This window comes from Callospermophilus lateralis, chromosome 3 (genome assembly GCF_048772815.1).
Source record: "Callospermophilus lateralis isolate mCalLat2 chromosome 3, mCalLat2.hap1, whole genome shotgun sequence".
NCBI classification, from domain to species: Eukaryota; Metazoa; Chordata; class Mammalia; order Rodentia; family Sciuridae; genus Callospermophilus; species Callospermophilus lateralis.
The window spans coordinates 10,904,612-10,920,151 of NC_135307.1; the positions used below are offsets into that span (position 1 = coordinate 10,904,612).

Sequence of the window (15,540 nt, forward strand, 5' to 3'; positions counted from 1 at the left end):
AAAGGATCTGAAAACAACCAGGAAACAATGAACAAAAGGGCAATATAGTAAGTTCTTACTTATCAAAAATCACCTTGAATGCAAACAGTTTGAATTCTCCAGTCAAAAGATAAGGAGTAACTGAATAGATTAAAAGAAAAAAGGTAAGACCCAACTATGCACTGCTTCTGTGAGATTCACTCCACCTTTAAAGACACGAACAAACTGAAAATGGAAGGATGGAAAGATATTCCATGCATGCAGGAAGCAAAGAGAGCAGGGTAGCGCTTTTTTTTTTTTTTTTTTTCATCAGACAAAGTAGGAGTTAAGCCAAACAATGTTAAAAAGAGACAAAGAAGGTCATCGCTATGGCTGGCTATGGGTTGAGCCCATTCCTCAAGTGTTGGTGAGCAGGAGTGTGATGACTAGTGGGGTGGTGAGGGAGTGAGACCTTTAAGAGGCGGAGCCTAATGGAAGGTGGTTATGTCACTGGGGTACTACCCTCTGGATGTCATTCTTGCAGGCTGTGGCTTAGTTCTGGTGAGAATGGGCTATCATAGGAGAGCGAATCTGCCCCTGAATCCCTCTGGCTTCTCCATGAGATCTCGACCCTCCCCTGCACTCCCTTGATGACATGATGACAGCCATCATGCTGTGATGTAGATAGTCCTCCCAGAGCTGAGCAAGTGTTGGTGCCATGCTCTTGAATGCCCACAACTGGAAAATTAATAAATCCTTTTTCCTCATAAAGTATTTCTCAGGTATTTTGTAATAGCAATTGAAAATAGACTAATACAGGCACAATATAATGACTAAGGGGTCAATTCAACAATAAGATAGAACAGTTGTAAATAAATATGCGCCTAATATCAGAACAACTAAATATAAAAAGCCAATATCAATAGATCCGAACAGAGAGATGGCCTGCAGTACAATATTAGTAAAGGACTTTAATACCTCACTTTCAATGGACAGTTCACCTGGACAGAAAAATCAATAAGGAAACATTGGACTTCAATTACACATTAGACTAAAGGCAGGTAGGATACATACAGAACATTCCATCCCAAAGAAGCAGAATATACATTTTTTCCTCAAAAACCATAGAACATTCTCCAAGATAGGTCATATATAAGGCTAAAAAAATCTTAATAAATTTAAGAAAATTGAAATCATATTAATTACCTTTTCAACCAAAATGATATGAAACTAAAAAATCAATAATAAGAGGAATTTTTTAAAATTCACAATTATGTGAAAATTGAATGACATTCACATAAAACAATCAGTGGATTGAAGAAGAAATTTTAACATATTTTTAAACCAATGGAAATGAAATACAACAAACCAAAAACTTAGGAAGAGGCTGCAAAAGCAATTCTAAAAGAGACGTTTAAAAAAACAATAAGCACCTACGTCCAACAAGAAGGATCTCAGGTGAACAACCTGGAGGTACAGCTTAAGGAACTACAAAAGAAGGAACAAATGAAGCCCAGTTAGCCAAAAGAAGAACTAAAGATTAGAGCAGAAATAAATGAAACGGAGACCCTAGAAACACTGGATCAAAGGAACTGAGAGCTGTTTTTTGTTTTTTGGTGTTTTTTTTTTAAGATAAACTAATTAGATGGATCCTTAGCCACACTAAGAACAAAGAAAGCAGACGTAAATGAATAAAATCAGAAATAATATATGAAATACAACTGATACCACAGAAATAGGAAGATCGTAAGAGACTACTATGAACAATTAATTCTATGTCAATGATTGGGGTAGCTGAAAGGAAAATGACCACAACACTTGGAGCAACCAAAAGATCTTTATTGCAGCAGTGCAACAAAGAGAAAGGAAAGAAGGAGAGAGAGAGAGAGAGAGAGAGAGAGAGAGAGAGAGAGAGAGAGAGAGAGAAAAGAGAAGAGATGAAGAGGGAGAGAGCAAGAGAGACAGACAGAGAGCGCGCGCAAGAAAGACAGAGAGCAAGAGAGAGAGAGCAAGAGAGAGGGGGGCCTGGCAGGAGGGAGTTTTTATAGCCCAAATCTAATGGGGCCTCTGGGTCTGCAAGCTGCCTTGTTGGCCCAAGGGGGTTGAGTGCTCAGCCTTGAGCAGGACTTGGCACAAACAGGTGATAAAGGACCAGATAGAGGGGGGTTTGAGTGCGTGGGCTATCTTGCAGCCAACATCTGTTCAGCCTGCTCTGCACCCAACAGTAGCCTAGAAGAAAGAGGTGTATTTCTAGACCCTCCAACCTACCAAGACTGAATTATGAAGAAATGGCAATTGGAATTGACCAATGATGAATAAAGGAGAAAATTAGTAACAAAGTTTTTTTGTCAAAGAAAAGCCCAGGACCTGAGGACTTCATTTCTAAATTCTATCGAACATTTGGAGAAGAACTAAGAACCATTTTTCTCAAACTTCTTCCAAAAGTTAAAGAGGAAAGAGTACTGAGCTCATTTTATGAGGCCAACATTTCCTGATACCAAAGCCAGGCAAGGCTACTACAAAAAGGGAAAATTACAGGTCAGAATCACCGAAGAATCTAATGCCACAATCCTAGCAAACTGAATTCAACAGCACATTAAAAGGACATTCACCATGTCCAAGTGGGATTTGTCCCAAGGTTCCAAGGATAGTTCAGCTTATGCTAATTAATAACTGTGATGTGCCACAATAGCAGAACAAAGGACAAAAACAGTATGGTTTCCTCAATAAATTCAGAAAAGGCATTTGATGAAATCCAACATTCTTTCATGGTAAAAACTATCCACAATGAAGTATAGAAATGGTGTCACACATTTCAACACAGCGAACATCGTATTCAACAAGCTCACAGTTAACATCATACTTCATGATGAAAAGCTGAAACATTTTCCTCTAAGATCAGAAACAAGACAAGGATGTCTGCTCTCACACAGTGTTGGAAGATCTAGCCAGAGCAATTAGGCAAGGGAAAGAAATAATAGACATCCTAGGGGAGAGGAAAGAGTTACATTGTCTTTGTTTGCCAACAACATGATCATGTACATAGAAAAGCCTTAAAGATTCCAGCAAAAAGCTGCTGCTGATAAATGAATTCAGTAAAGTTGCAGGATACAAAATCAAAACACAAAAACCAACAACATTTTTATATACTAATAATGAATATCTGAAAAACAAATCAAGGAACAACTTTGTTTACAATAGCTACACACACACACACAAAAAAATTCTTAGGAATAAATTTAACCAAGGAGGTGAAAGACCTACACACTGAAAACTATAAAACATTAATGCAAGAAATTGAAGAAAATACAAATAAACGGAAAGTTATCCTATGTTCCTGGATTAGAAGAATTGATATTTACTCTATCCAAAATGCTTTACAAATTCAATGTGATCCCTATCAAAGTTAAATGACATTTACCATAGAAACAGAGAAAGTCTAAAATTCATGTAGAACTACGTAAGACCTGAATAACCAAATTGATCTCCAGCAAAAAGAAATCACAATGACCTCACTTCAAAACTTCACCACCTTGCTACAGTAATCAAAACAGCATGGTACTGGCATCAAACAGACATATAGATCAGCCAAACACAATAGAGAGCCCAGAAACATGCCACATTAACTGTAAATTGATTACTAACCAAGATGCCCAGCAACACACACAGTAGTAAAGACACTCTCTTCAATAAACGTGCTGGTAGAACTGGATAAACACAGGCAAAGGAATGAAGTCAGACCCTGATCTCATATCATATACAAAAATCAGCCCCAAATGCATTAAATACTTAAACATAAGACTGGAAAATGAAACTACTGGAAGGAAAGAGGAGAGAAGCTCCATGACATTGGTTTGGGCAGTGATTTGGGGGATACAACTCCCAAAACACAGGCAAGGAAAGCAAAACGCAACAAATGGGAAAACATTCAACTAAAAAGCTTCTGCACAATCAAGGAAGCAATATGACAGAATGAAAATACAGCCTGCAGGGTGGGAGAATATATTTGCAAACCACACATCTGATAAGGAATTAATATCCAGAATACATAAGAAACAACGTGATAGCAAGAAAAACAAATAACCCAATTAGAACAGGCAAAGGAGCCAATGGGCTCATCTCAAAAGGAGACATACAGACAGTGAGCAGGCAGATGAAAAAATGCTCAACTTCATAAATCACTGGGGAAATGCAAATTAAAATCAAATGAGACCCCACCTCACACTCTCTAGAAAGGTTATTTTCAAAAAGCCAAAAGATAACACATGTTGGCGAGGAGGTGGAGAAAATGAAACCCTTGTGCACTATTGGCGGGAATATAAATTAGTATAGTCATTATGGAAAACAGTATGACTGTTTCTCAAAAAAATTACAGTTGGAACTAGCATACGATCCAGAAATCCCAATCCTGGGTGTACGTGCACAGGAAATAAAATCCTATGTTAAAGAGATGTTGCCCCTCCCTTGTTCACTGACCAAGACACGGAATCCACGGAGGGACCATGGGTGGATGAATGGATACAGAAAATGTGAACACACAGCAGAATACTATTCAACCTTAGAAGGAACTCCTGTTGCCGTGACAACATGGATGAGCACGAGGGACAGTACGCTAAGGGAAGTAAGCTAGCACAGATCTAAGTTATGGGTACAATCTGAAGAAGTTCATAGAAAAGAAAAATAATGGCTACTGGAGGCTAGAGATTGGGGGATAAAGAGATGTTGGTCAAAAGACTTAAAATTTCAGTTACCCAGAAGGAATATATTCAAAAGATCTATGGTACATCATGGTGACTCTAGTTGATTACAATATATTGTATACTTGAAAACTGCTGAGATTAGATTTTAAGTGTTCTTACCACACACACCAAAGAAAGGATATATGAGGACATATGTTAATTAACTTGATTTCACCATTCCACAACATAGACATATTTCAAAACATGACATTTTTCTAGGATAAACAAATACAATTTTTGTCAGTTAAAAATAAATTAGAGAGGCTGGGGTTGTGGCTCAGGGGTAGAGCGATGGCCTAGCACGGGTGAGGCACTGGGTTGGATCCTCAGCACAACATAAAAAAATAAACACCAAAATAAAGGTATTGTGTCCATCTACAACTAAAAAAGTATCTAAAAAATAAATTAGAATAAAAGAAGAGTATGTGAACCTTTGTGAAGGATTTTGTTAAGAGAGCATCCAATAGGGAAGGCTGGAAGCTCAGAATCTGCAGGGTTTAGCCTTTGCCCTAGGGCTGAAAACTTCAGGGTCACCCCTGACACGTTGGGGTTCCTGCGCTCCCTTGGTGCCTTTGGTCCCTTGGTCCCTTGGTCTTTTGGTCCTTTGGTCTCTATTACTTACTTGTCAAGTTAGAGATGTGTTTTAAAGGTTTGTAAGATATTTTTTCCCCTGGAGTTTTTCACTTAAAAGATTATTCAGACTTTAACTCCTCCTATTCTGCCAAAAAAGTCAAAAACATGTACTGTCTTGAACCTTCTAATGATTTTCTTATATTTACTCAGACATTGAAAGGTATCTTTTTCATACTAAAATCAGTGTTGTTTATTCTTCCCATATAAAAGAACTGTTGGATTTACTTACATTTGTTCATTCTTTTGATCTCACTTTTTCCCCATATTCACATTATCTTGATTTTTTTCCATATTTTTAAAAAAATTACCAACCTTTATCCTTTATGGACAATATAATAGTGTTTGACCTCCATTGTTACTTATATCTCATTCATTTTTCTGTAGTTTCTTTTCTTCCTGCTAAAGAGCTGACTATGTCCCACATAGGGTCTAGGGAATGAGAGTTGCTCACACTTCATCCACACATGTGAATTACAGTTTAGCTGGATGTAAAATTCTAGTTCAGGGCTGGGGATTTAGCTCAGTTGGTAGAGTGCTTCCCTCACAAGCACAAGGCCCTTGGTTGAATCCCCAGCACCACAAAAAAAAAAAAAAAAAAAAAAAAAATTCTATTCAAACCCATTAAGATACTATTTTTGTACTTCAGCCAGTGTTGTCAATGAGAAAATTATGTCTGTTGAATAGAATTCTCTGATGCTTTTTAAAAAGCATCTATTCCTGATAGTTTATGATGTGTTTCTAGATATCTTTTTCCTAATTTACTGTATTCTCATGACATAGACGTAGACCTGCCTCCAGTTGCCACTCAGGTTAAGACTACACCCAATCATTTCTCCTCCAAAACTTCTTGCACTATCTCACACAGGAGTTTTTAGGGGACACCACATCTAAACCATAACATGATGGGATATGAACATAGGCAACATGATTCCAAACCCGTGCCTGTACCCCCAAAACACTGCATATCTAGGAATATAATTTTTAAATGAGGATTGCTATCATAAAACACTTGCTTTCCGTTACATAAAACACTTGCTTAAGAGACAGATTGACATAGTGCCGCAGTCCGGCTGCAGCAGAATAAAGGGGGGGGGGTGACAAATAACTTGTGTACGTTGATGCAGCAGGAATGGAAGCCCTTTATTGTAGGATAACAGAGGTATTTATACATTTTGCACAGCTTATCTTAATTAGCATAAAATAGATACAGCAGTCAACCAATAAGGAATCTCCACACTTAATGGCTTGCTTTTGTTACTTCACAAACCACACTCCCTCTGGCATTTGGCCAGGCGCCATCCAGACTTGTTTACAGGCTCTAACAACATAGGAGTATATAAGTACTGGAAAAGAGAAGCAGGGGAGGGGCTGAGCATGTGGCTCAAGCGGTAGCGTGCGTGTGCGGCCTGGGTTCAATCCTCAGCACCACATACAAATAAAGATGTTGTGTCCACCGAAAACTAAACAATAAATATTAAAAAAAAAAAAAAAAACAAGAAAAGCAGGGGAAAGCTATAATTTGCTGTTAAACCAATCATTGAAATTAATACAAGAGGGGCTGTGGCTCAATGGTAAAGCGCTTGCTTCTTACTTGTGAGGCACTGGGGTCAACCCTCAGCACCACATAAAAATAAATAAACAAAATAAAGATATTGTGTCCATGTATAACTAAAAAATATTTTTAAAAAATAAACTAATATAAGAGTTTAGCCAGGCATGGTGGTGCACACCTGTAATCCTAGCAATTCAGGAGGCTGAGGTAGAAGCATAGCAAAGTGGAGGGCAGCCTTGGCTAATTGGTAAGACCCTGTCTCAAAATAGAAAAGGCTGAGGATGTTGTTCTGTAGTAGCCCCTCGGTTCAATCCCCAGTACCTGAAAATTTGATGAATTTTTAATTCATGAAAACAACAATTGTAAAATATAAAAACAACAAAATCATTAAATAGGAAGAAAAACACTAAACAAAAATATGCAGCACTTCCATGGAGGATATTATAAAGTTCAATTAAAGAAAAAAATTTCCCCAATGTATAAATTCAGTGAAATGCAAAAAAAAAAAAAAAAAAAAAAAGTCTTGAGAAGACATACAGAAATGCAAAAGTTCACCAATAGCTAAACGAAAAGGCGGTAGGAACTACCCCACAAGGTATTCCAAGTTCATAATGATTTCTCTGGAAGTTTTTTTTTTTTTTTTTTTGAGAGAGAGAATTTTAATATTTATTTTTAGTTTTCAGAGGACACAACATCTTTGTTTGTATGTGTTGCTGAGGATCGAATCTGGGCTGCACGCATGCCAGGCGAGCGCACTACCGTTTGAGCCACATCCCCAGCCCCTGGAAGTGTGGTTTTTATGATGAGGACAGAAGAAAGAGAACAGAGTCCAGAAACAGCCCCTTTTCTACACAGGAACTATATATCGAATAGTGGTGGAACCTACTTAAGATTAATTTCTCTATCTGTATAGAATAATCTTTGAAATCTTTTGTAGAAGGACAGATTGTTCAGCAATCTTATATAAAAGGATACATTATTCAGCAGTGTTTGGGAGACTGGCTAAACAGTTGGAAAAATAAACAAGCTTGTTCCTATCCAACCCAGACCTATGGAGCATATGTCTATACTGCCCACATAAAAACAAGCCCCACACATGTTAATCAACTAGAATTCCATATAAAAATCCCTAATATTAAAAGTTAGGTCATGAGATACTTTGCAAATTGTACAAAGGACATTTTCAGTGTAAAATCTGAATGAAATCCATAGTCAAGATATTATATCAGTTTATCTAGAAACATGAAGATTGTGAGCCAGTTTTTGAGGAGGAATAAAAAGATGCAGTATATGAAATATGTTTCTGAGGGAAAATTACTGTAACCAAGTTAAATTTAAAGAAAGATTAAGAGTGGAACTAGAAGAAAAAAATAAGTAGATATGAAACACCAAAAATACTGTAGGAAATTTCCAAAATGTGCAATAATCTCAGGGTCAAGAAATGAATGACACAAATTCAGTGCTCACTCAACAGCTTCTCAGCGTCCACTACTGGGCATGCTTGAGCAAGGGTGATGGGTTGTGTTGCCAGTTTGCATTTGTGTTTTGTGCATGGGGACAGGGTGGAGTTAGGGCCTTGCCACACAGTGGTGGTTCATAGAACATCAGAATTAGCTTCACCTAGAAACGTTTGAAAAATGCAGAATCTCAGGGACTGCCCCCAACCCTACCAACTCAGACTCTGCATTTCAACAAGATCCTCGTGTGCACCTGAAAGTTGGAGAAGCACTTAGAACTTAAAGAAAACTCTTACTAAGTTTAAAAGAGAGATGGTAGCTAAGCAGCGGTAGTATTAGGACCAGTCCCTGAGTTCTACTTTAAATATCCTTGTCCCAGATTCCCCATTAATATAGAGGTACAATTTCATCCCTTATGAGTAAAGGTGATAGCATCGTTCTACCCTCACTTCATCTACAGTTTTAATTAACTGAAGTATGGCCCAGATCTAGGAATAACCAAAAATCCCACTCCAGGCTGGAGCATGGAAGCTTGACATGGACCCTTCAGGGTTTCTAAGACGTGCCCAGTGGCAAGGCCTCAGATGCTCACAATGCCAATAAAGTCAGTGTTCTGGTTCCTTGCCCACAAAAGATTGGGAAGCAGCAGATTTAAAGTAGGTCAAAGGGGAAAAGGTAAAATATGGGGTTGGGATGAGGGATACAATGAGAATTGGTGGTAGAAAGAAGAGCTTTGAAATTTTCATGGTTAGTTTTATAAATCTGTTCAAATCAAATCTAAGTGATCCTCACCCCTGGCTGCATGTGAAATCACTCAAAGGGTCATTAAAAAAATAAGAAGAATACACAAGCCTGTTTCAGAGATTCTGAACTACTTGGGTCGGGCTGGTTCCAGGTTTAGGCATTTTATGCAAGCTTCCCAGGTGATTCTTAGTGGTACAGGGCCAGTCAGAGCAGGAGCCAGAGGCCTGGGCACTGAAGGCCTTCTAAGCACGTTCTTCACAATTTGTTGCAATCACTGACAATAATTAGCTGGGTTGGCTTTGGTTACTAGGATTTTCTTCAAAGAGGAAAAGCTGTACATTAGATGTGATTTTAACAGAAAACGAATAGCCTAGAGCTAAATGATACAGAAACACATATCTTCATCTTGTGTCCTGGAGAGAGCAAGCCAGCATTAGAGGATGAGCCATATCCTCCCCCTGCCCCACCTGGTAGTCTTGTTATGATGCAGATTCTAATTCAGGAGGCCTGGGGAGGCTGGAATTCTGCAGTCCTCATGAGCTCCAGGTGATGCTGTGGAAGCTCCAGGGTCCACACTTGGTATGCCCAGGCTGTAGATCATCCTGCTGACGGTGACTCATACTTAACCCCCTTCTTGGGAACCTGAACAAGGAGGATGGCTTTCTCACTCCAGAAGAGTGAATTTTGCAGGGGTCCTTGATATCCAGAGCCCTCAGTCCTGTAGTCTTTCCTGAACTAACTTCACAAGCTTCCACGTTTTATCGAATCCCTCCCCCACGAGCCACTCTGTTGAAAGATCAGAGACTGTTGAGACAGACATGGACACACAGAACCTGGCCCATTCATTTCAAAAGTGGGGCACTGAGGCCGAGCTGGCAAAGGATCTTCCAAGCTGACAGGCGATAGTGGTCAAGTCAAAACTAGGCCTAAGGCAGGACTGAGAGCTTTAGCTAGGGAAAATAATTCGTCGAGACTTCCGTATTCTCAGGGAACCCTCAGACTCATAAGGAAAGAGTCAGAAGGGAACAGAAAGTTCAAAAGACTGACATTGGAGCTCTAAGACAGGCAGATAACACGCTGGGAGGCTCCCTGTCTACTAGGCCACACCAAAGCAGTTGTTTCCTCTGGTAGAATTTCCATGAAGAAGGGCCAAGGCCCCCACAGCAGCTGCCCCAAAGGCGTCAATCATCCTTATTTCATTTCATTTTTTGGAACCCTTTCTCAAGTAAGTTTCTAAATCCCACACAAGAATGGTACATACTCTTGCTCAATATTAAGAAGCCCTTGTGCAAAATTAAAGAAATATTCTTTTTCAAAGTGGGGGGAAAAAAGGAGTCATTTTCCCAGAACATTCAGAAACTCACCCAACCAAGTGGATCTGATTTTTGGCCCATTATTTATTTCTTTATGGCCTCTTAGAAATGCAGAGTGGGTATGAACAAAATGGACAAATTCAGTAGCATTCTGAGTCCTGGGGCCATGGCTGTGGCTGGATCAGTGGCTACATTGGTTCCTGGGGGACCCCCTTCCCATGCCACAAAAGGCCATCCCGGAGGCCTTTAAACTGGATTTAACATTTCTGACTTCAAAGCTTTGGACTTGGCTCAGACTTCCCTGACAGAGCTTATTCCTGAGGTTTTCATCTCGTTGTATGGCTATGTGGGACTGGAGTCAAAAAGCCATCCACAGGGAAATCGGCCTGAAAACCTCAAGTCTGAACATTATATACTCACATTACTTAGAGCTGCACGAGCAAAGATGGTTGCTGGGCTCACAGCTGCTCGGCCTCCAAGCTTGGCTTTGCTGTTGTCTTCTACTTGTGCTCCTGGTTAATCTAAGTATACCTCTTTGACCTTGAGCTACCTCAGCTTCTGCCAACCTGGGAACTGGGCTGTCTGGATAAGTGCAGAAGCAGAAACTCACCTGCCAGGTGGAGCACATGCCCCTTCCTGATCACTTATTTTCACTTGAGTGGCATTTCAAAGATCACTAATGGTTTTCTCAGTACCTCTTCAGAGAGGAAAGAGCTAGAAGATGAGGCACCAAACTGCTACCAGCAGTGATGTTTGAGCAACAAGCCTGGAGCCAATCTTACATGTTTTTCATTATGCATTACTTACTTAATTGTCTTAATGGGCATGTGTCACTGCAAAATAAAGTGAAATTGTTTTCCTTATTTGTTGTAATTTACAAAGTGATGGTTTGAATCATATAACCTAGGGACTTTTCAAATCCATTGATCTTGGGTGGAGAAAGGGGTTTCTTTAAGTATTCATCTTAAATGATGCGTTCACTAATGAACTCAAAGCATAAAGGGAAAAACCCACGTGTCCGCAACACCAAGTTTTGCAATAGCTAATAGATGACCACAGCATTCCTCAAAGCCATGGAAAAGGCATGTCTTAGGGTGGGGGGTGCTTCCGGAGTTGCAGTTTGCCAAGGAAATTGATTGTGCCACACAAAAGCTCAGGCTGAAGGTGATTTAGTGAACCTGGGAAAACCTAGGCCTGGTTCAGGCTCCTGTGGGTTTCTTCTAAACCCCCAAATGTGGAGGGGGCCCCCAGGCTCTGGGTTACTTTCTCAGTGCACAGCTGAGTTCTGAGCCAAAGCCCCAGGGCCCCAGCAGTGGGTAGTGCCCAGAAGGCAAGGCCGGGTGGGAGCCTTGGGGAAGCCCCGGGGCCTGATGGGACCGGGTCTGCACTCCTAGATGCCACCAGGATTGCAGAGGGCAAGGCTTCGCGCCCCGCCCCTATCCCCGCCCACCCGCCTCGAGCCCCGCCCGAGCCCCGCCTCCTCCCGCCCCGCAGCCAGGGGGCGCCGGCGCTGGAGACTATAAAGCCCAGCAGTCCTGCAGCCCAGCGTTAGCGGGCAGCGGCACCTGGCTCCGCTCCCGTCTCTTGCTGGGCCAGAAAAGTTGTCATGGAAGGGTTCCCATTCGAACCGGATTACCCCCCGGACCCCGACCACCTGTGGAGGTGGAACATGCTCTTGTATGTGGACGAGACCTATCGAACCTGGTTGCCCATCATCATCAAGGTACAGCCTCGTGAGCCCTGGGCGGGCCCTGCCTGTGAGCCTCGGCCCAGCCCCTCGAGTTCCTGGGGCCCAAGGGAGCCTCTCCTGTCCCGCATGGTTAAGGCACCGCCGAAGACTTAGAAGGCTGGTCCGTCCAGGGCGGCCCCAGCTGAAACTTTTTAGAACTGGGCTCTGTAGGATGAAAAAGAGTTCTTCCAGGAGGCTGGGAAAACTGCTAGGGCATGTTGGCCAAGGATAGGGACCTATTGTCTCGGAGCATGCATGATGTTGAGCAAAAGAGGACTCTTCAGGGCTTCAAGGTCCTAGTTTATATAAAATGGGAATATCTTTAAAGGAAGTGATTATTGCTTGGGTCACTTACCAGAGTCCGCTTAGGTGGGCCCCAGAAATCTGTATTTTAAAAAGCACATTCAGTAGATAGCTATAAACTAGTGTGAGAAGCTGTGCCCTGGACTGCAGGGTTTTTGTACCCCCTGGAAGTTTTGGAACAGATAAACTTAGCAGGCAATAGCAATATCAAACTTTGACTTTGTTTTATGTATGAGCCCTTAAGATTACTCTTTAGTGTTAACAGGTCTTTGTAAGAAATATAACTCTTTTATTTTTTTTTTTAAAAAAAGGTACTATCCATCAGAGGTTGGATTTGCTCAAAGAAATAGAAGCAAAAATTGTTGCAACTCCATACATAGACCTTAGAACATGCATGTAATACAGTATACAGGAAAAGGCTATTGAGGGTTGACTATGTCTCTAATTTGCTAATGAGAAACTGAGGCTTAAACATGTAAACCTGTCCAAGATAGTGCTGCTAGCAGGTAAGATAAGGTTGCAACAGGCTCTTTACTACCACCTAAATTTGCAATTTTATTGTTCTTTAAAATTTTTAAGGATAGCCGGGCCCAGTTGCTCCAGAGGCTGAGGCAGGAGCATCAAGAGTTCAAAGCCAGCCTCAGCAAAACCAAGGCGCTAAGCAACTCATGAGACCTTGTCTTTAAATAAAATACAAAACGGAGCTGGGGATGTGGCTCAGTGGTCGAGTGCCCCTGAATTCAATCCTGGTACCACCCCCCCACCACCCCCCAAATTTCTAAATATACATATAGACCTTTTCCAAAATCAAATTAAATATTTTCTTTAAGTCAAGTATTTGAAAAAAAGTTTAGGCAAATATCTTTAATCTCTAGTTGGGGAACATCTTCTCACCAAAACCACAAGCCAGACAGTTTTTCACAGTCATGATAAATGCTACCTGAAAAATAACATCCTCACACAGTGGGGCAGGATCTGACTCGCGTAAATCCAAGAACCAGTATCTTTAATATGGAAGGATTTTCTTAAATTAATAAAAAGGAGGAATAATACAAAGTTAAAATAGTTAAAGGATATAAAAGACTATAAACACAAGAATGGTGATTTCCAGGGCACCGAAACCTTGCACTGTGATCCAAATATTTTTTTTTTTGACAGTGATTTGTAACAATTTTATAGAACTATTTTCACTTGTAGAGAAATACTGGCTGAACATATGTGAGTGCCTAGTTTTTATGCCAAGTACAGTTCTGGGCTTGAGGATTTGCAGTAAAGGTGACAGAAACCCACTGTATCAAAATAATGAAGCTGGTACTAAGTTGTGCAGGAAAAAAATGGGGCTGAGAGGCTGAGAGTCCCTAGGGTTGGGCTTTGTGGATATTTTTGTCCTTGAGTTGGTGAATGAAGCTGATGTGCAGTTATTGATAAATCCAGGGGGTTTCGAGTCCACTCTGTCACATTGCTTTGTTATATTTTAACAGACATGCATTTGAGTAGAGACCCCTAAAAGAAGGGTGCGAGTCCCGTGTAGCTTTGGGGAGAATGTTCCAGGCAAGGAAGGCAGTAGATGCAGAGGGTTTCTAGAAGCAGGCAGAGTGGTGCAGGTCCCAGAAAAGCCAGGAGCCTGTGTGGCCAGAGTGAGGTGGAAGGTGGTTAACAGGGCAGGGCAGCAGGGGCCTGGCTGCATGGGCCTTTGGGACTTTCGGAATTGTTCTGCCTGTGCTGGGAGGTGCTGGGCAGAGAGCAGGCGCAGGCCACGGCAAGTCAGGAGGTTGTCACCACAGTCCAGGCAGGAGACAGTGGTAGGTAGGGAGTGAGGTTGATCTGTCACCAGACTGGAGAGCTGAGATACTGTGTTTAGAAGAGGAGCTTGGACAAAATGTTTAAAATGAAAAAAAAATCTCATGATGGCTGAAAGGGCTCCAGGCAGAAGGGCCCCCGGGTCTAGCCTAGCCACTGGCAGCTTGGCAGGAAAAAGTGTGCTTTGACAGCCTACCTGGCTGGCTAGACTGCTGGCCACCGGAGTCCCTGAGAAGAGCCTATGTGGCTGGAGCTGAGTGTTGGGAGCAGTGACCGCCAGCCTCTCGTGCTTGGCCCCTGTAAGTCCAGGCCAGGGCTGCTGGGTGGCCTGGAGGAGCTGGTGAGCGGGACCTGAAAGGGTTCCCTACTTTTTCCTCTGCAGATGGAGGGTAGCCTCCAGGTGCTCATGCGCCAGGAAGACTACCCCTTGGATAGCCCTCTGAGTCCCACTGAGATGACTCCGAGCCTCCTGCCTTTGTTGTATCAGCTGTACCCTGAAAGAAGATACCGAGGCTCAGACTCCAGCTTCTGGCGCATAGTGTACCACATCGAGGCAAGCACAGGTCTCCCCCGGGGACAGAGTGGGGGACCTTGGGCAGCCCTGCTCCCACCCCATGTTAGCCTCTGTGTTCTGTGTTCCCTGTCCAAGCACCAAAGTTAAAATAATGGAGGGGGTTAACAACTGTGGGTGGCAACGGGCTGGATCAGAAAGTAGTTACAACTGGAAGACTGGTTGTCCTCTCAGGTCCCCAGGGAGACCCTCTTTGGGCAACAGTCACAGGCCAAGCCTGAAGGGGAAGACCTGTGCCACCCAGGTCCTGCCTGCTGCTCAGTCCACTAGAAAGCCTAGGCAGGGATGGAGGGAGAGTTGGCAGGGCGCTGGTCTGATCACTCCTTATCTCTCTCCCTTCCTGCGTCCCCACCCTCAGTACAACAGGGTAGAGGACATGCTCCTGGAAATGCTGCCGACCCCTGAATGACATGGTGAGCATCCTTGAGGGCTTAGTGGACCCCTCCCCACCTATTGCCCAGAGGGTCCCGGGTTGGGCCAGGCTTCTGGAGGCCCACCCCCCCCCCCACCCCAGGCTTTCCTTTGCCACCTAGAGAGTCAGAGCCCTCTGGTAAATTTTTGCTTCACACCCATCTGTACAGGGCTGCACAGGTCACAGCTGACACTTTTATAGTCCTCACTGTATGAAATAGCCTGTGTGACTTGATGGTCCCATCAGCCTAGCTGGGCCTTTTAGACGTCAGAGGTTACAAGACCAGTTTGAAGCACTACAGTGACTTCTGGTGGCAGAGCCAGGTTTCA

General features: G+C 42.3%; 1 protein-coding gene across 1 annotated transcript; it reads left to right on the top strand.

Moving 5' to 3' along the window:
- Positions 1-12,002: 12,002 nt before the first annotated feature.
- Positions 12,003-15,208, top strand: Tcl1a (TCL1 family AKT coactivator A). The gene is made up of 3 exons (XM_076847908.1): positions 12,003-12,119; positions 14,611-14,781; positions 15,158-15,208. Exons 1-3 carry the CDS (start codon positions 12,003-12,005, stop codon positions 15,206-15,208), a joined length of 339 nt encoding a protein of 112 aa, XP_076704023.1.
- Positions 15,209-15,540: the final 332 nt, after the last annotated feature.